Source organism: Mixophyes fleayi, chromosome 4, assembly GCF_038048845.1.
Source record: "Mixophyes fleayi isolate aMixFle1 chromosome 4, aMixFle1.hap1, whole genome shotgun sequence".
Lineage (NCBI taxonomy): Eukaryota > Metazoa > Chordata > Amphibia > Anura > Limnodynastidae > Mixophyes > Mixophyes fleayi.
Window position 1 is genome coordinate 62,875,303 of NC_134405.1, and position 20,178 is coordinate 62,895,480.

At 41.5% G+C, this 20,178-nt stretch overlaps 1 protein-coding gene across 1 annotated transcript; it reads left to right on the forward strand.

Moving 5' to 3' along the window:
• Window positions 1–1,737: 1,737 nt before the first annotated feature.
• Window positions 1,738–16,704, forward strand: PGAM2 (phosphoglycerate mutase 2). The gene is made up of 3 exons (XM_075207257.1): window positions 1,738–2,343; window positions 11,950–12,130; window positions 15,853–16,704. Exons 1-3 carry the CDS (start codon window positions 1,933–1,935, stop codon window positions 16,020–16,022), a joined length of 762 nt encoding a protein of 253 aa, XP_075063358.1. The 5' UTR covers window positions 1,738–1,932; the 3' UTR covers window positions 16,023–16,704.
• The last annotated feature ends 3,474 nt before the right edge of the window (window positions 16,705–20,178 follow it).

Sequence of the window (20,178 nt, forward strand, 5' to 3'; positions counted from 1 at the left end):
GAATGGTAGGTGAAGATAGATAAGGAGAAGTGGTGTAGCAGCAGAATGTGAAGTCTGAGAGCACAGGAGCAGTAGGGAGAACAAACCATAAGGACGGCAACAAAGCAACAATGACCAGCAAGGTTAACTGAGAGGAGCAGGTATAAGTAGAGAGACAATCAGGTGCTGGTGATTAATTAGTGCAGCAAGGTAACTCCTAGTACTAGGAAGAAACAAGCACAAAAGCAGCACCTGTACTGCCGGAGAAACATTCAATGAGATAAAGCAACACCCTGAGGCGATGCTGCAGAGGAAGCAAGGCAGATTCTGACATTGCCCGTTCAGTTTAGCTTACATCACTTCATGTGTCGTCACAGGTATTTTCTTGCAAACAAGCCTTAAGAGGCTGCACAGTGCATGAAGCCTTCAGCATCCATCTCTTTGTCTGGAAGTTTGCCATGTCCTGTCCTCATCGCCTCAGCGCTGTGTGCAAAGTTACCCTTATTGCGAAGATGTGCCAATTGCATGCACCTTTCTTTCGAGTGCTTAGGGAATTTAATGGCCCAGGCTACTTCAGTCTCAATGCAGTGAACATGCTCCATATGCTGTGCTATATTTAAGAGGGGCTTCTCACAGTACAGACAATAGTGCTTTTTGTTGCACCCCCTGAAGCCATCACTGGATTTCTGGATAGCGATTGGACAGACACTGCATCATCTCTCCGACCCTCTGTGTTTAAAAACACTGCTCCAGCAGGTCAAGAATGGTCGTGCATAGAACACATCTCTGGGTACCTGCACTTTGCTCCACTAGCGGGCAATGGGGCATCACTGCTGGTGCTGAACCACTCTCCTCCAAAGTGTCAGGGGCATACTCATCTCCACTGCTCTCCGGTCTATAATCTGAGCCTCCGGTGGGCTCTGTCATGCTCCATTGTCCCAACTTTAATTTCAGCAACAGATGGATGCCACCATGTCTTTATCCACATCGAGTTTACAAAGTGCGGGTATGCTGTACGTGCCTGCTTACGTATGACCTCTAGCAGCGGTGCACACACACATTCTCACCTCCACAGCGGACACACGCACACTTTTGATCCGTGGGGACGTGCCAGATTTTTATGCAGAACATATCAGCAAGGTCCCCTGCATTGATTAGCCTGGAGAAGCTTTTTGGGGACCACATTTTTTGTCCGCACTACAACTAAGGTCCCCAGAGTGTTGGTGTGCAAACAGGCCAGTGGCCCCACAAGCATAGGAATGCAAGTACACACACACACACACACACACACAAATATATACTTTTTTTTAAGGGCTGAACCTGTAAGCATTATACCAACCATTTCTGGAAATTCGGGGTAAATGAGCCCCCTAGAGAGACAAAACATAATAATCATAATATATAACATGACATTATTAAACAGAACTATATAACATACACAGAAAAATAGCAGCCTGCAAAAAAAATGTAGATAGGTAATATATGAAATGCACAGCACAATCTCATTAAATAATCACAGGACAGGGCAGCAATATATAATATAGAAAATAACTTTTTTCATGCAAGACATTCTTGCATCGTAAAGGTAGAATTGACCTTTACTTGGTATGTCTGCAGTTGCCCTGTTAAAGGTCAGTCGCAGCTGTCACTGGAAGGGTGAGGCTATTTTAAGTTCTCTCTCCTCCTGTCCACTGCTCCTATTGGACACCTGCTAAGGCCTTCTGATTGGACACTATGAGAAGTAACCCTGAGTATATGAGACCAATATCCTGAGTGTGTGACTGGGGGACATACAGGGACCAGAACATTCTGCTGACCACTCCACAGCTTTGTTTCCCCACTTACAAGCCCCAGCACACATTCGGTGACCATTAACCCATTGCAGCAAAAGCTGTAGTAAGCTTGAGGTACATTAGTCACAGCACTGGTTATTGCAGATTTTTGGTAGTCACTATGCCTCATCGTCTGGTAATCGTGCGTCATGGGGAAAGCACATGGAACCAGGAGAATCGGTTCTGTGGCTGGTTCGATGCTGAACTCAGTGAGAAGGGGAAAGAGGAGGCTCGAAGGGGGGCTCAAGCAATTAAAGAAGCCAAGATGGAATTTGACATATGCTACACATCAGTTCTGAAGAGGGCAGTGCGCACACTGTGGTACATACTGGACGGCACAGACCAGATGTGGCTGCCAGTGCACAGATCCTGGAGGCTGAATGAGCGTCATTACGGGGGGCTGACTGCACTCAACAAAGCAGAAACAGCCGAGAAGCACGGTGAGGAACAAGTGAAGATCTGGAGGAGATCTTTTGACACCCCTCCACCACCAATGGGAGAAGATCATTCTTACTACAAACTTATCAGCAAGGTAAGAAATCACAGTATCACAGTGATGTACCTCCACTTGCTAATACGTAACTCACCCCAATGTATGACCATATTGTAGGTCTTACACTGAACCACAGGGTTGATAACTGCCAGTTAAGTTACTGACAATAAAAAATGAATGCAATGTTTACCAGTCAGTAACACAAAACAAGGGTCAGTAAAAAGTAGATACTGATCTGACACTACATTTCACTGAGCCTCAATCATTTTATCTATATGAAAATATGACCTGTTAATAGTAATTATTGGGTATATTTGTAAAAACCCTATTACCAGCAAAAACAGGAATATATCGCAAACTATGACCTCTCTAGAGAATGCTGGTGCTCCCAGCAATCTCTCTAGTAAGCAATGAATGAAAGATGAGCTTTAAAGGAACAATATGACTATTTTTAGATATCTTATTTGTAGACATCACCCAGCTGATTAAAATGAGGCATTATGACTGCAAGGAGATCACTCAAACATTACCGATGAAAGCATAGCACAGGTATGTCTTAGACGTAAAACAAGGTCAATTATTTTTCCATTTTTATTATATTATTATTATTATAATTATTATTATTATTATCATTGCAAAGTTTCAAAGAAAACTTTTATTGGAAACCAATTGAACAAACTTTTTCAGTTTGGATGAAACAGTCACTTGGCCTCACTATTTCTCTGGGTTTTTTTTTCATAGACCTCTTACTCTTTTTCTAAAATTTAGTTGTACCCTCATTCAGCCTTTGGGAGTGTTTCGTACTTTTATGTCTATGGGATGGCTGTGCCAGTGGCATAATTAGCAAATATCCCTAATTCTCAGGGACAGTGACAGATTTTAAAGATATTCCCAGAACTGTTCCTATTTTTTTTTATTTTTTTTTAAAATGTCCATATACCCATCTGTAAAATAACACTTCTTTATTCTGTATATAAAGTGCAGTATATGTTGTTATTCTCTGGACTTTGTAAGTTAATAATTAACGAAGAACATTTAAATCCAGAAATATGAGATTAGCACTATGTTCGATGAACATATAAAGATGGGCACTGGACTACACCACATGTAATAAGCACCTTCCCACCAGCACAGTGTTCCTTAAAAATTAATTTCAAATGTTGGCAACCATGGAATAGCACAAATAATCCCCTGACGATAATAGCATCATGCTTGCCTATTCTCATGGAATGTCCGGGAGGACATCCCGAAATTTGGGAGCCTCCTGGATCCCCTGCTGCGTGATGCCGCAAGCCTCAGCATTATATAGCAAGAGACAATGATGACGCAATTGCATTACCACGCCCCTCTCGCACTTGCCGCATGACCTCCTCTCCGGAGGAGAGGCAATAAAAGTTGGCAAGTATGAATAGCATTCAACCATGAGAGAACACAGAAGCAGATTTAGAGTGTACCTGTAACCTACTTACAGTGGAGGCAACCATTTTGTGACTTGAACCAATATCCACATAGTTCCCGATTTGTGGGCCTTAATAGAGGCAGGGCTTAATGGGAAGGTGTTTGACCAAATATGCCCATTTGTGGGTGGAGTTTGGGCAGGGCAGGGCTTAAGCTGTCCCGCTTTCAGGATTGTAAATGTTGGGAGCTATGTATCCATGAGAATGCAGCTTATCAATGCACTAGGGTTGAGTGACATTACTTAGACACTACTTAGGGAACTGATAGGCTGAAATTTTCCAGAGCAGTAAAAAAAATAAATGTAATTTTGCATAGCGTGATATTGAAACAAGACAAAGCAGTGTAGAGAGCTTTTTACACTCCACCATTTATTGTTAGTAATTTAACTGACCGTAATCAACCCTGCGGAACAGATGCAGAAAATGGTGTAAGAAGTATAAGTTTGCATCAGCTCAGAGCTGGGAGTCTTCTGATCATGTCCTATACTTTTAATGGGACCAGTTCTACTCCTTCAGCAGAGAAGCACATTTCTAGGCACAGTCCAACCTATGTAATAAAAAGCAGTTTATTCTCATTCACGTCTTAAATTAATCATTACAATGAGAGGACGTCAGGTCGGTCTTTATTACATCTTGTTTATAAATGTGGGTGCTTAAGTGGACATTTAGTTCACGTAACTGGTCCACTCAGCTCCTTCCATCAGAAGATGTAGAACCCCACGCAAATGCCATTTTAGTCCGCAGATCTAGGCACTTATGTCTTGGCCCAATGCACTGACCTTTTTGCACTTCAACGAGCCTTACTGTTTAGATTCATGTAATGATACTAGGCAGTAAAGTAATTATGGTGGCAAGCAATCATATGCAAAGAATTTCCTATGCGCTCACTGGCTAAATGAAAATAATGATTCTGTTATGTAGTGTGTCATATAAAAGGTATAAGTAACCTCTATCATATCAATAAATATTTTGTTTATTTGTCCCTAAATATTTTAACTATAAAGATAAAAACAACAGGATAAAAACAATGGATACATGTACAGGTACTACCCTGGATAAGCCAAGGTGGAATAAAACTAGAGATGGTCACTGACCCCCGTGTTTTGGTTTTGGATTCGGTTTTGGATCTGGATTACCGTCGTGTTTTGGTTTTGGTTTTGGTTTTGCAAAACCGCCATTGCGTGTTTTGGTTTTGGTTTTGGTTTTGTTTGGTTTTGTTTTGCTATTTTTTGGGAAAATCCATGTTTTTGGGCCTAAATTAACCCAATTTAGTGCTCCAACTGTTTTAGAGACAAGTAATCTAATTGTTGAGGTAATAAATCATCCAAAAAAACAGTTTAATTATTCGTTGGTAGGCCTATTCTACACACAAAACAGATTGTCTTCCTCTCCATCTATGCATATTGGCAATGCAGCCATCGTCTTTGAATGTATATTACACCCTACACTTATAGTTAAATATGTAAAGAAATGGAAAAAGCCAGTTTGGTTTCTGTCTCTCAAGGCCCCCCTCCACTTGTATAAAATACCAAAAAATTCAGCCATTATAGACTGTACAATATTAATTGACATGGAGAAAGCCAGTTTGGTTTCTGTCTCTCTAGGCCCCCCTCCACTTGTATAAAATACTAAAAAATTCAGCCATTATAGACTGTACAATATTAATTGACATGGAGAAAGACAGTTTGGGGTCACTCTGTCTCTCTAGGCCCCCCTCCACTTGTATAAAATACCAAAAAATTCAGCCATTATAGACTGTACAATATTAATTGACATGGAGAAAGCCAGTTTGGTTTCTGTCTCTCTAGGCCCCCCTCCACTTGTATAAAATACTAAAAAATTCAGCCATTATAGACTGTACAATATTAATTGACATGGAGAAAGACAGTTTGGGGTCACTCTGTCTCTCTAGGCCCCCCTCCACTTGTATAAAATACCAAAAAATTCAGCCATTATAGACTGTACAATATTAATTGACATGGAGAAAGCCAGTTTGGTTTCTGTCTCTCTAGGCCCCCCTCCACTTGTATAAAATACTAAAAAATTCAGCCATTATAGACTGTACAATATTAATTGACATGGAGAAAGACAGTTTGGGGTCACTCTGTCTCTCTAGGCCCCCCTCCACTTGTATAAAATACCAAAAAATTCAGCCATTATAGACTGTACAATATTAATTGACATGGAGAAAGCCAGTTTGGGGTCACTCTGTCTCTCTAGGCCCCCCTCCACTTGTATAAAATACCAAAAAATTCAGCCATTATAGACTGTACAATATTAATTGACATGGAGAAAGCCAGTTTGGTTTCTGTCTCTCTAGGCCCCCCTCCACTTGTATAAAATACTAAAAAATTCAGCCATTATAGACTGTACAATATTATGAAAAATGGACAAAGCCAGTTTAGGGTCACTCTGTCTATGACACCCTACCCTTAAGGATAAATTGCCCTAACAGCAGCCTTTCAAGATGGTATGTGATATGGAAATGCCACAAGTCCCTTTCCTCTTTGGGGGTAGATTGCACCCTACACTTACATAGAAAGTTTTAAAAAGATGTTATCGGCATCATCTTCAGCTTCATCCTCACCCTCATCAGTGTGTACGTCATCATCACAGACTATCAATTCATCGCCGCTTGAATCCGCCATTAGAGAACAGTCAGTGCTTGGATGTCTTGGATGGTGAAGGCCTTCCTCGTGGAAGATGTAGTTCATTTTTATAAACATCATTTTCTCCACATTTTTGGGAAGTAACCTTCTACGGCGATCACTGACTAAGTTCCCTGCTGTGCTGAACACTCGTTCAGAGTACACACTGGAGGGTGGGCAGCTTAGGTATTGCAAAGCAAGTTTGTACATGGGTTTCCAAATGGCCTGCTTTTCTTCCCAGTAAGGAAAGGGACTGTCTGACATTTCCATATCAACTACCTCTTGAAAGTAATCCTCCACCATCCTTTGCATGTTTATACTCATATTGGATGGACTTATGGGCAAAGTGACACATTTTTTTGAAAAATCCTTCAAACCAGCCCAGATGTTAAATTGTTCTCGTCTGCCCCCTGTGTCTTCCCTGCTTCTTTTTTGGAAATTTAATTTTTTACGAGCAACAGCTTGAGAAAGTGAAGGAGGACACGTCGTCAAGCCGAGGCCCAGTTCAGCGGCCAACTTGCTGAGCAATAGCTCCTTGCAAAAGTTCACATCTCGCTCATTTACAAGTAAAGACTCAATGTAGGTTTTAAACCTTGGATCAAGCACAGTGGCCAAAACGTACTGATCCGAGTTCAAGATCTTAATAACTCGAGGATCATTGTGAAGCGAATTAAGTACTTGATCGACAAGGCCAACATACTTTGCTGAATTGCTTGCTTTCAGCTCCTCCTTCATTTTCTCAAGCTGCTTTTCCAATAGTCTAATTAAAGGAATGACTTGGCTCAAACTAGCAGAGTCTGCACTGACCTCACATGTCACAACTTCAAATGGTTTCAGCACCTTGCACAGCACTGAAAGGATTCCCCACTGTGCAAGAGTGAAATACATCCCCCCTCCTTTCCCAATGTCATGACTTGTGCAATATGCTTGGATGGCTTTGCGCTGTTCCTCCATCCTCTGAAGCATGTACAGGGTGGAATTCCACCGAGTTACCACCTCTTGCTTAAGTTGGTGGCAGGGCAAGTTAAACTGCTCTTGGAGCTGCTGTAATCTCCTACATGCTGTGGCTGAATGCCTGAAATGGCCTGAAATTTTACGGGCCACCGAAAGCATCTCCTGCACCTCACGGTTATTTCGTAGGAAGCTCTGCACCACCAAGTTGATGGTGTGAGCAAAACAGGGAATATGTTGGAAATCACCCAGCTGTAATGCTCGCACTATATTGTTGGCGTTATCTGAAATGACATACCCTGGGGAGAGTCCGAGTGGTATAAGCCATGCATCAATCACATCTCTCAGTTTGCGTAACAAATTGTCAGCCGTATGCCTGTTAGTGAAGCCGGTGATACAAAGAGTGGCCTGCCTGTGACAAATGTTACGTAGTGGTGTACATGCTGCTGCTGTTCCTGCTGGTGAAGGTGAATGACCAACCCAGTGGGCTGTCACAGTCATATAGTCTTTGGTTTGGCCACTTCCACTTGTCCACATATCTGTGGTTAAGTGAACAGTGGGCAGAATGGCATTTTTCAGCGCAATCTCTACATTTTTACACACTTTTTGGTATAGTTGTGGAATAGCTTTACGGGAGAAATGGTGTCGCGATGGAATTCTGTAACGCGGACACAAAACCTCAATTAACTGTGAAAAACCAGCTGCGTTTATTGTGGAGATTGGACGCAGATCTAACACTAACATTGCAGCCATGGCGTCTGTGATTCGCTTGGCGACTGGGTGACTGCTGTCATATTTGCTTCCCCTCGCAAATGATTGTTTCACAGTTAATTGCTGAAATGTAGGACTGCTCATTTTATTCACCTGCCTCTGGGATGACGATTCACCCCCAGCAGCAGCAACAGCAGCAGCAGGACTAACGCTTTCTTCAGAGGAATCAATAATAGTGCCGGAGTCATCCAGCCTTAAGTGGGATGCCGGGCTAACTCCGAGCGCTACTGAGGATATTGATGAGGATGGTGTGGTGGGTGTATTTTGTAGCCGTCGGTATGTCGGTGAGCGGAGGGTCTTAGCTGATGAGGGAGTGCTTGTATTCTTTTGGGAAGAACTTTCAGCTTTTCCCAACACTTTGCCATGAACTCTCGTTAAATGGCGTAACATAGACGAGGTTCCAAGATGGTTAAGGTCCCTCCCTCGACTGACTGTGGCTTCACATACACTACAAATGGCTATACAATTGTTGTCTGGATTTGGGTAGAAATAATTCCACACATAAGAAGTGGATTTTTTTGTTTTATGCCCAGGCATGACAATGGCCTTTTTCTTGTCACGTGCCAGAACTGCTGCCACTGGTGCAGGACTTACACAAACAACCTCATCCTCATCAACATCCTCATTAGCGCCCTCGTCGCCTACACAAATCTCCCCCTCATCCTCTTCTAATTCCAAAGTGGCATCCTCAATTTGGGTATCACCGGCTACACTCGGGCTATTAAGGCACACATCAGCAGAATGCTCACGATTAGACATCCCACTGTTGGATGGACTCTCCACAGGGATTGTTGTCATTTGTGAATCAGAGCAAATATTCTCCTGTAATGCCTCACTGGTATCTTGCAGCTCAGCTTTGACGCGTAACAGTAGTTGTGCACCAATTGTAGCCTGGGTAACTTTTTGGGATCTGCCACTAATAGCCAAAGATGAAGGCCTCATTCTCTCTTTGCCACTGCGTGTGTAGAATGGCATGCTTGCAATTTTTTTTTTATCGTCACTTAACTTTTGCTCAGTTACACTTCTTTTTCGCTTCAATACAGTAAATTTTTTTTTGGTTTTTGTTTTTTGCACTAATTTGAAAACACTCTGTTGTTTGACATCGCCTTGGCCAGATGACGTACTGGGAACACTAACATCAGGACTGGTGACAGAACCTGGTTGCTCATTTAGATCATATGTGGACTGCTTTGAATCCATTCTGAGCGCAAACCACTGAGGAGTGCTAAAAATTATTGAGTAGATACTGCTGACAGATATGACTTTTGACAGCCAGAAATATTAATGCACAATTAGGGAGGACACCCCAAAAACACTGAGGAGTGCTAAAAATTAGTGAGTAGATACTGCTGACAGATATGACTTTTGACAGCCAGAAATATTAATGCACAATGAGGGAGGACACCCCAAAAACACTGAGGAGTGCTAAAAATTAGTGAGTAGATACTGCTGACAGATATGACTTTTGACAGCCAGAAATATTAATGCACAATTAGGGAGGACACCCCAAAAACACTGAGGAGTGCTAAAAATTAGTGAGTAGATACTGCTGACAGATATGACTTTTGACAGCCAGAAATATTAATGCACAATTAGGGAGGACACCCCAAAAACACTGAGGAGTGCTAAAAATTAGTGAGTAGATACTGCTGACAGATATGACTTTTGACAGCCAGAAATATTAATGCACAATGAGGGAGGACACCCCAAAAACACTGAGGAGTGCTAAAAATTAGTGAGTAGATACTGCTGACAGATATGACTTTTGACAGCCAGAAATATTAATGCACAATTAGGGAGGACACCCCAAAAACACTGAGGAGTGCTAAAAATTAGTGAGTAGATACTGCTGACAGATATGACTTTTGACAGCCAGAAATATTAATGCACAATTAGGGAGGACACCCCAAAAACACTGAGGAGTGCTAAAAATTAGTGAGTAGATACTGCTGACAGATATGACTTTTGACAGCCAGAAATATTAATGCACAATTAGGGAGGACACCCCAAAAACACTGAGGAGTGCTAAAAATTAGTGAGTAGATACTGCTGACAGATATGACTTTTGACAGCCAGAAATATTAATGCACAATTAGGGAGGACACCCCAAAAACACTGAGGAGTGCTAAAAATTACTGAGTAGATACTGCTGACAGATATGACTTTTGACAGCCAGAAATATTAATGCACAATTAGGGAGGACACCCCAAAAACACTGAGGAGTGCTAAAAATTAGTGAGTAGATACTGCTGACAGATATGACTTTTGACAGCCAGAAATATTAATGCACAATTAGGGAGGACACCCCAAAAACACTGAGGAGTGCTAAAAATTAGTGAGTAGATACTGCTGACAGATATGACTTTTGACAGCCAGAAATATTAATGCACAATTAGGGAGGACACCCCAAAAACACTGAGGAGTGCTAAAAATTAGTGAGTAGATACTGCTGACAGATATGACTTTTGACAGCCAGAAATATTAATGCACAATTAGGGAGGACACCCCAAAAACACTGAGGAGTGCTAAAAATTTGTGAGTAGATACTGCTGACAGATATGACTTTTGACAGCCAGAAATATTAATGCACAATTAGGGAGGACACCCCAAAAACACTGAGGAGTGCTAAAAATTAGTGAGTAGATACTGCTGACAGATATGACTTTTGACAGCCAGAAATATTAATGCACAATTAGGGAGGACACCCCAAAAACACTGAGGTGTGCTACAAATTATTTAGTAGATACTGCTGACAGATATGACTTTTGACAGCCAGAAATATTAATGCACAATTATGGGGGACACCCCAAAAGCGCTGGGGAGTGCCAAATATGAAGAAAAAATAATAAACCTCTATCCTCCTCTCTGCACTAGCGATTTTGGTTAGAGCAATTGCAAGAACAATATGGTATTCTCTGTCCCTGCTCTAATTAGCCTATGACTACACCCTGCTCTCTCCCTCTGTCAAATGGCGATGGATTGCTGTGGAGGCGTATATTTATAAAGTTGAAGTATCGCGAGAACCGAGTCCCGAGATCCGACGACGTCACAATGACGTTCGGCCTCGATTTGGATTCGGAATGGGCGGGAGAGTACCGAGCTGCTCAGCTCGGTACTCGGATACCCAAAGTTCGGGTGGGTTCGGTTCTCGGAGAACCGGACCCGCCCATCTCTAAATAAAACACACACTGAAAACAATAACAGTAGATGGGTTCCAAAAATAAAATTTGCATATGCTAAAAAAAGAGAGTCCAAAACCACAATAATGTATGTGGTGCAGCCGATTGAGTGTAAAGTTAGTGTTCCAACATAGTTCCAAACAATCATATAAATTGTTATGGAACCTTTGTAGCTCATTGCCTTTGTAAGGGTAACAATTGCTTACCACTGCTATAACACCTGCTAGACCATCATGACACAACAGTCATTGGGGTCCACAGAAATCTGTATCAAATTGCAGTCGGGACAAGAGGTATATATGTACGTGTGTATAATTTAGATAGACAGATACTGTATATTTGCAGTTCTTCATTTAAAGGTGAGGTTTCATACAGAAAAGCAATGTGTGCCAATGTTCTGGGCAGCTAGTGACCTTCTTCAGGGCTGGAGGTGAAAGGTCACTAGCTGCCCAAAACAGTAAACTGGGTTACCTTTGGGGCTAGATTTCATTTTAGTTTTGGGTGGAATTATCCTTCAATCACTGTGCTACATCATTTCCCTGTCCCTACTTCTGTTGTGCTAGCATAAAATGAATGTTTTGGAGAGAACAGTTATTTATCTGACAATCTCTTTCAATGTATAACCTTCCAATCGCTCAGGATCGGCGCTATGCATCCCTCACTGCCTCTGAGCTACCATCGTGTGAGAGTTTGAAGGACACCATCGCCCGTGCCCTCCCCTACTGGAATGATGTGATCGCCCCACAGATCCTTGCTGGCAAGCGGGTCCTAATTGCAGCACACGGGAACAGCTTGAGGGGCATTGTCAAACATCTTGACGGTGAGATGTGTATTACATCTTATAATGACATCTGTTTTCTTTCTGCACATTTCATTTGTCATTTATTTGTCGGCTGAGCAGGACATACAGTTTGGTTTTGATTTGGGAATATCAGTGCATCAACTTTCCTTCAATAATTGGCTTATACCGCTCATAGCACCAATCGGCCTAATGAGATGTCTTATATGTTGTCATGTCCCCATCACAACAGCTACTACAATTTATTGTAGGAAATTGAAGAGTATGTGAATTCACTATTTAACATTACTGTATAAGAAAGGCTGTGTTTTACTGAGCTGAATAATATATACCACATAATATTTATGGATTCAGCACCAAAACCGAAAAGTAACAAAGGCTAGCTTTTTTTTTACTATAATGACTGCTATGCCTTCAATCAATGAACACATACAAAAGATGGATCTGGTCAGATAAAAAAGATGTTTCTTGCATTTGGAAAACACATTTAAAAACAAATTTGCATCACTCTACCACTGTAGATTTGTCTTGTGTATATAACTAAAGTGGCCAAACATTGGCTTCAATGATTGACACATATGAATAAGACACGTTGTTGGGCTGTGTCAGGCAGGGTGAGACTGTCCTACTCCTACATGCCAGTTTTGAATTTTAGACCTCGCACCTACTCCCCCTCCCTCTCAGCTGGCAGGTTCAATTACGCTGACCTTTTCAAAATGAACTTTCAGTGACATTTCCCAGAATGACCGAACTCTTTGCCATGCTGCAGGGGTTAGAATGAGGTATGTCTGACCTTCTCCCATATTGGCATCCATTCCATATATAAGTTCACTCATAAGTCCTACTGTCACGTTCTATAGCTATTTCTCCTGTTCAGTCCTCTTTCTCTAGCTTTTTTGGCCTGACTTCCATATCACCCTTCCTCTCCCCTCTCATCCTGAAGGTCGTCCTGTTACTATTCTTAATCACACCAATTCTAGAAGTCCTATATAAATATCTTCAGCTGCTTCTTCTCATTCTGTCCTCTCATCCTGCCACCCTGTGGTTAGCTGTGATAATGCAGCTCACTCTTGCTTTGAAATAGAGTTGTGTAATCCATCTGCTCACTGGGTTAAAACTGCATATATATTTATTAAATTAAGACTTATGATCATTAGACAAAAACCTACATGGGATGGGTTACTGCTGAAAGCCTAAGCTAGTTATAATTTTTGTCTCTTGCTTCGGGCCCTTAGCCACTGGTACCATACTACAGGTCTTCATAGAATTTAATACTAAATAACTCCTAGCCTAACAGCATTTGCCCTTGTGGTCAGGAACGTTTTTTTGTGGCTCAGTTTTTTGGCTCTGTATGTTAAACCTCATGTGAAAACATGGGGGTCAATGGAGAGCAAGCTCTCAATACCAATACAGCCCGGAAAAGGAGTTACTTACTAAATATTTATTCATTTATTTATCTTTCTACTAATTCAACAGGTCTAATTTCATCTCTATCCTTTTCATTAAAGTGTGCATTATAAAAGAACCAGGTCCCCCACCTTATTGGACAGGATAGAGATTTAGTAAATCACCTCCTAGATATCTAGATTGTACAGTTTAATTCATGGTGTAAATACACTTTGTCGAATCTAAATCAGATTGTTCACCTGTAAGTGTCACTTTATCAGTTATGAGCTCATCAGCTGGAGAGAATTAAATACACTGCATGGTTTGAGTGTACAATAAACTCTACTTTATTAGTTACAAGTCTTTATCTATATAGCAAAAATCACGTATATCAGAAAACTACGCCCCAAAAGGTTTTAACCACTCGTGCTCCCTTTACACAGATGTTACTATATTCTCCCATTATCACACAGGAATACTCCCCGTGGGGGGGGGATATATAAGCCAACCGGCTTATCTGCTGTCTGCTATGTCCGAGGTTATAAGCATAGCCTTGCAAATAATGAATTACTCCTACAAACCAGGTGCATCTAATCTGTCTTTAAGCTATAACAGAACAAAATGGCTATAAGGCAACAAGATGGCGTCAGCGTAGCAAAATCACATTTCTCAACTTACATACAGTAACTGCTAATATAACTCCTTTTCACTTTGTGACTAGTCTGTGTCTGCTTATCCAAATTCGATAACCTGGATTAAATGAACTAACTGAAGTACAACACATTTTTAATATAAATGTATTAATAATATAAAATAATTGAGTAATCACAATGTGAAAGGAGGTCAGGTTAGCATTTGTATTTAGACATATGGGAGCATATTTATGAGGATGATTTTATATCACTGCTTTTCGCAGCAATACACAATCTCCTATCACTGCTCAATTTATCAAAAAAATCTTCCAGAGGCAGCTGCCACACTCTGCTGCTTCTGTGATACTGGCCCAGAGCAGTGAGAGATAATTTATGGCTTTGCCAGGCCAGTCCCTGTAGATATGTAGATGGGTGAGCCAGTTAGCTGGCTCGCACATGAGCAGTGAAACTGAAGATTTGGGCTTTAAAAAAAAAAATAAGAAAAAAATTTAAAAACAGATATATGTAAAAAAAAATATTTAAAAACCTTTAAACATTGAAAAATGCTTTTTTTCAGTTATGAATGTTGTAGTCAGTTGATATTCATCGATTATTGCCATCCACCCGTTTTCACCATCAATAGGTTTTTTCGCTTTTTGATAAATCGGCACTAGAAGATAGTCTTTAAAGTCACTGGGATGATTTGATAAATTATAAGGAAATAAAAGAACCAACATATTTTTTTAAAAAAAATTAAGGGAGTGCTGGAATTTGTATCTTCTGCAATAACCAAATATCACCCAGCAATTTAAACAGTGGTCAGGACTTTAAGGTGTGAGTGCAACATTTTTAATATATCATCATCATCAGTTATTTATATAGTGCCACTAATTCCGCAGCGCTGTACAGAGAACTCACTTACATCAGTCCCTGCCCCATTGGAGCTTACAATCTAAATTCCCTAACATAAACACACATAGACCAAGAGAGACTAAGGTGGATTTAATAGCAGCTAATTAACCTACTAGTATGTTTTTGGAGTGTGGGAGGAAACTGAAATACCCAAGCAAACACAGGGAGAAAATACAAACCCCACACAGATAAGGCCATGGTTGGGAATCGGAATTATGACTCCAGTGCTGTGAGGAAGAAGTGCTAACCACTTAGCCACTGTGCTGCCCTGTCTTCAGGGTATGTACTTGTGCATTCCTTCCACCGTAGACAACAGAATCACCACAATGCACGCTCAACAGTAGAATTTATAATATCATTGACTGGAGTGTATGTGTTAATGTGGGGCCTATTTATGAACTTCTGAACAGGTTTAAATCCCCCCGAAAACTGCATTATCAAGTAATGAGGATATTTATTTATTAGAGGATCCCAGCCTCATCCATTGCAGATCCAGTCCCTATAGGTGTATATGGTGACTGTGATTATGACCTATTTATCAAGCTGCAAAATTTGGAGCTTGACCACAACAGACAACGCCATCTAAAGTTGGTTAGTCGTTTTTTCCTATGGGGAGAACATCGTAGGAGAGAGATCTTCCCAACGCAAAATTGTGCAGGACCACTGCCTCGGCTAATTGCCATGTTAATTAATTTCTTATCGTTGCAATAAGAAATTATAATTAACATGAGCAAGATGCGATGGGTCATAAATAAGCCCCTGTGTCCCTTGACATCAGAGCTCTGACATATTTACTTCTCTTCTCTACTGCAGGAATGTCTGATGCTGCCATTATGGAGCTGAACCTCCCCACTGGAATCCCTATTGTGTATGAGCTGGACGACAATTTAAAGCCACTCAAGCCCATGACCTTCCTGGGAGATGAGGAGACTGTGAGGAAGGCTATGGAAGCAGTGGCTGCCCAGGGAAAGGCTAAGAAATAAAGCGAAGAAAAGACAGAAATGTGGACTTTTGTAATAAATTGTATTCTCCTAGAAATTATACCATGTCCTAATTATTACACACATCATCTCATGTTTATATCATCATCATCATCATCATTTTTAAAGTGTCCTAATTGTCACACATATCACTTAATTGTTAACTGTTAAAGTGTCCTAATTGGAGAGGTCAGACCATTTTATGAACCACACACTGTCTTAATCATCAACATCGTCTGTACTTATGGAGAACTGCCCCCTAGAGGAACTGAAGACCTCAACATATTGCACAATACATATCTGTGCCCCAGGTCGCAGCCTTTATGGTCTTACCATGAATCTATCCTCTGCTTCGTCACACTCATCTTCTATTGTCTTATTTATTGTACAAGCCGACAATGCAATCACAACAAATGCCGTCAACTTTGCGAATTAAAATTAATTAATTAAACTGTATTGTAAGTTAGGCATACTGTGCCAATTAAAAAAATAATGTAAAGCCACACTTATAATCCCATACATTGTTCTAAATCTACATCTTTCAATTATCAGTCCCTGAAGTAATTAACATTTTCTTTACATTTCAGTAAATATTGTTGAAAATTTGACTTACTATTGTTTGGTGTCCTTGCAAAATCTGCCATTGTGTTCTTGTACCTAAATAAACAAATAATATGCCCAGTGAGATTCAGCAGCCAGAAATTGATTCTTTTATGCTGCTTTTATCATTATCTATTCTTTACTTTCTGAAGGACTAAAGTTGGCCACTAGCTGGTGTCTGGTAACTTGTCCATTTTTGGCTAACTTAGCTCAGCAATGAAGTGAGTGTTTAGGGATGTTCTATCCTGTTTAAATTTTATCTAAAAAAATATAATTAAATGGACATCATTGGCTGACTGGAACAAAGAAGTCCTTTGAGGCTATGTCAGATACAACATGTTGGTCTGAGCATTGAACCATTCAATATGTGGAAGATCAGACCTAAATGTCTGTAGCCGTATCTGACACAAATCTGGCAGTTTACTAATAGGTATAAAAAGAATCCAGAAGCTGCATAGTCCCATAGGAGTAGTTTTATTCCAAAACAGCTCAGGTTACCAGTGAAGGGGCAGAGCCCCCCATAATATTGTGCACATTGGAATAAAACTACTCCTATGGGACAATTTATATCTTCATCTGACTAAGTTGCAGTTCTTGGTTGTTGTCATATAATTGATAACATTGGAACCACGGGAGGTGGATCTGCATTACGCCTACACCAGTGATCATATGAGTGAGCTAGGAGGAGGAGGAGGAAGCCGAGGGTGAGAGGAGAGAGGTGCAGGTGGGAGAATGTGCAGGGTAAGAGGAAAAGTGGATTGTGCGAGCCACAGGGGAAAAGTGGGCAGTGGGCGCACATGGTGGAAGAAGGAGGGCGGGGATAGATACGATAAGAGGGGTGAAGGGGTACAGACACAATGGGGGAGAAAGAAAGGACAGACACCCACAACACAGACCCACATAAAAACAAAGGGTGAACAACAAAGAGAAACAGAGGGGGAGACAGGTGTAGATACAAAATTATAGACACAAAGGTAGATACAGGGGGTGTCAGACACACATACTGGCTGGAGGGAGGAAGACATACAGCTATGACAATGAGGGCAGCAGGGGGAGGAACAAAGGTGCTCAATAACAAGCACCCAGTGGTGGAGGAAGAGCTGAAGTAAGGGGGCACTCATGTACACTGAGCGCAGGAAGAGGTTGCGTGTAGCCTCTATGTGTGGAATAGGCAGCATGCGGCCATTAATTGGGGCAGTCCCGCTGTCATCCCCAGCATGGTGATTATGTCCCCAGTATGTCATTTCTGTGCCACCCCACAGTCTATTTTAAAGAACAAAAACACTGCAATCCAATTTATCAATTCATCCCTATCCCGAGGGAGGGGGGGGAGGGGTTCTGGTGACTGGAAACCCCCTTTCCAGCCTGGGGCACTGTAAGCTTGAGGTGGCTTGCCCCGTGTATATGATGGGCATAGGAATTGCCTAACAAACCCTTTGGTGGTAGTAATATATAGGTCTTATTTTCCTTATTTTCACAAGATCATCAGAGTAGAATGGAGATTTAAGAATTGTTATATAGAACAAACCAATGGAACTTTGCTGATCAAGGTTTCCAGGGATACGAGAAGGAGATAATGTCAGATAACATGCACACACAAATATATCAAAGCTAACACACACACACACACACATATACAGGAACGTACAGTGAGACAATCAATTAACATTTATTTATATAGTGCCAGCATATCCTGTTGCACTTTACTATTAATATATGCCTGATAGATCCCAACTATACATCAGCTTTGTGGGTAGCCTAAAAGTTTCTAAACTTTTACCAAAGTGAAGACATTTGACAATGTATGGAAGCAGCACTTGAGCCTTTGGCCTAATTTGAACTAGGGTGCTATTTGTGTGGAGTTTGCGTGTCCTCCCTGTGATTATGTTTCCTCAAGTGGTCTAAAATAAAGGTAGGTTAATTGGTTTCTAATTGGCCCTAGTGTGTGTATACGTTTGTGTGCCTGTGGCAGGGCTGGATTACTAATGGGCTTGATGGAGCTGCAGCCCCAGTCCTCTCCACCGAAATAGGCCAAGGCCAGCCAGGGCCTTTTGTGTGTGTGTGTGTGTGTGTGTGTGTGTGAGGGCACCTGGCACGGGGAAGGGGGTTCTGGGGGTGAGACTTCCCTGGTTGTCAGGGGCTGATCCTGTTGTTAGAGAGCAACAGGCAGCCAATCCCGAGGCTGTCTGTTGCTGAGTGGGGTGTGGGGTGTCACTCGTACTGTACAAACTTCCACCCAGTCCCAGACAGAGGTCAGCGATGCTCAACACAACAGGTAGGAACAATTTATTTTTACAGGGGATATGTAACAACAGGGAATATGTGAAATATGTAAACAACAGGGGATATGTGACAACAGGGAATAGCTGATTCAATAAAATAACATACTTTTACCTCTCAACTGTTCCAATTCCATCAGGATAGTCCTGATTTTAGGGATAATTGTGATTAGCCAGGAGCTTGTCCCGGCATGAGGGACAGCTGGGACATATTTCCACTCTTCACTTTACATACAAGCCGTGTGAGCCAGATAGTGGTGTATTCTTTATATAAGGGAAGAAGGGAGGGAGATGTAGGTGGTTGGAGGCAAACGCTAGTTATGCCCTCCATGGTGCTGACCACGCCCACACACAACTGGCCACACCCACAAATCACTGTCCCCACCACTGGAGGGACAACACTTCTCACAATAGACCCTTTTATAATTTTCAGCCCCGGGTCCATGTGGCCCTTAATCTGGCCCTGGAGTGGAAGGGAAACTCTCCACTGCCCAGCAATGTAAGAGAAAAAGAAGCAGAAGCAGCTCCAGGTGTCGGTGATGGTGTCTGGTGGTGGCAGTGACTAGGATACAGGTGCGTACTGGGGGTGGAATATCAGTAATGAGCCATGTGTGGCATATCATAAAATCATTGGTGTGCTACCTGTTTTCTGTTTCCAGTGGAAAGAAAATGCTCAACTGTATGTACAAGTTTATGTAGTATAATAAAATAGATGCCGAGTGCATGTTATAGAGAACAAACTTCTAAATACAATAAAAATGATATCTGTAATGGTCATTTACCAACCACAAAAATATGCACCCGCGCTGCTTCACAAGTGCTTGCCTCGCACATCTAACGGTGCATGACTGTTTCCCACTCTTGGGAGTACCCCAGGAAAAGCTGTGCACCTACTCATACAATTTTGAACGGCTCCTTAAATGCGCCTTCTACATCCCCACCAGCAACTCATTTAAGTAATCATGTCCTACAAAAAGAAATCTAATATTTCCACTTCAGTGCAAATCTAGGCTTATTTGTGTGGCTAATCCACACTTAGCAAAGCACACCCCAAAACACCCAGCTCCTCTCTTGGAAAAGTGCAACATTTTGCAAACCCACAGACACCATTTCTTTGGATCTCTAATCCTTATACTTACCTAAAAACAATGCAATTGCACATAAGTAGGTGCATGATCACACAAGAGGACACTGCGCTTTTGCACTTTTGTAAATGTCCCTTCCTATCTCAAAGACCTTATAATCCAATTAGTGGATAAATATTTAAAGGGAATTTAACT

Coding starts and splice junctions, on each gene's coding strand:
- PGAM2 (XM_075207257.1), top strand. CDS start 1,933: ATGCCTCATCGTCTGGTAATCGTGCGTCATGGGGAAAGCACATGGAAC. Junction 2,344..11,949: donor ACTACAAACTTATCAGCAAG/GTAAGAAATCAC, acceptor CCAATCGCTCAG/GATCGGCGCTATGCATCCCT. Junction 12,131..15,852: donor CATTGTCAAACATCTTGACG/GTGAGATGTGTA, acceptor TCTCTACTGCAG/GAATGTCTGATGCTGCCATT.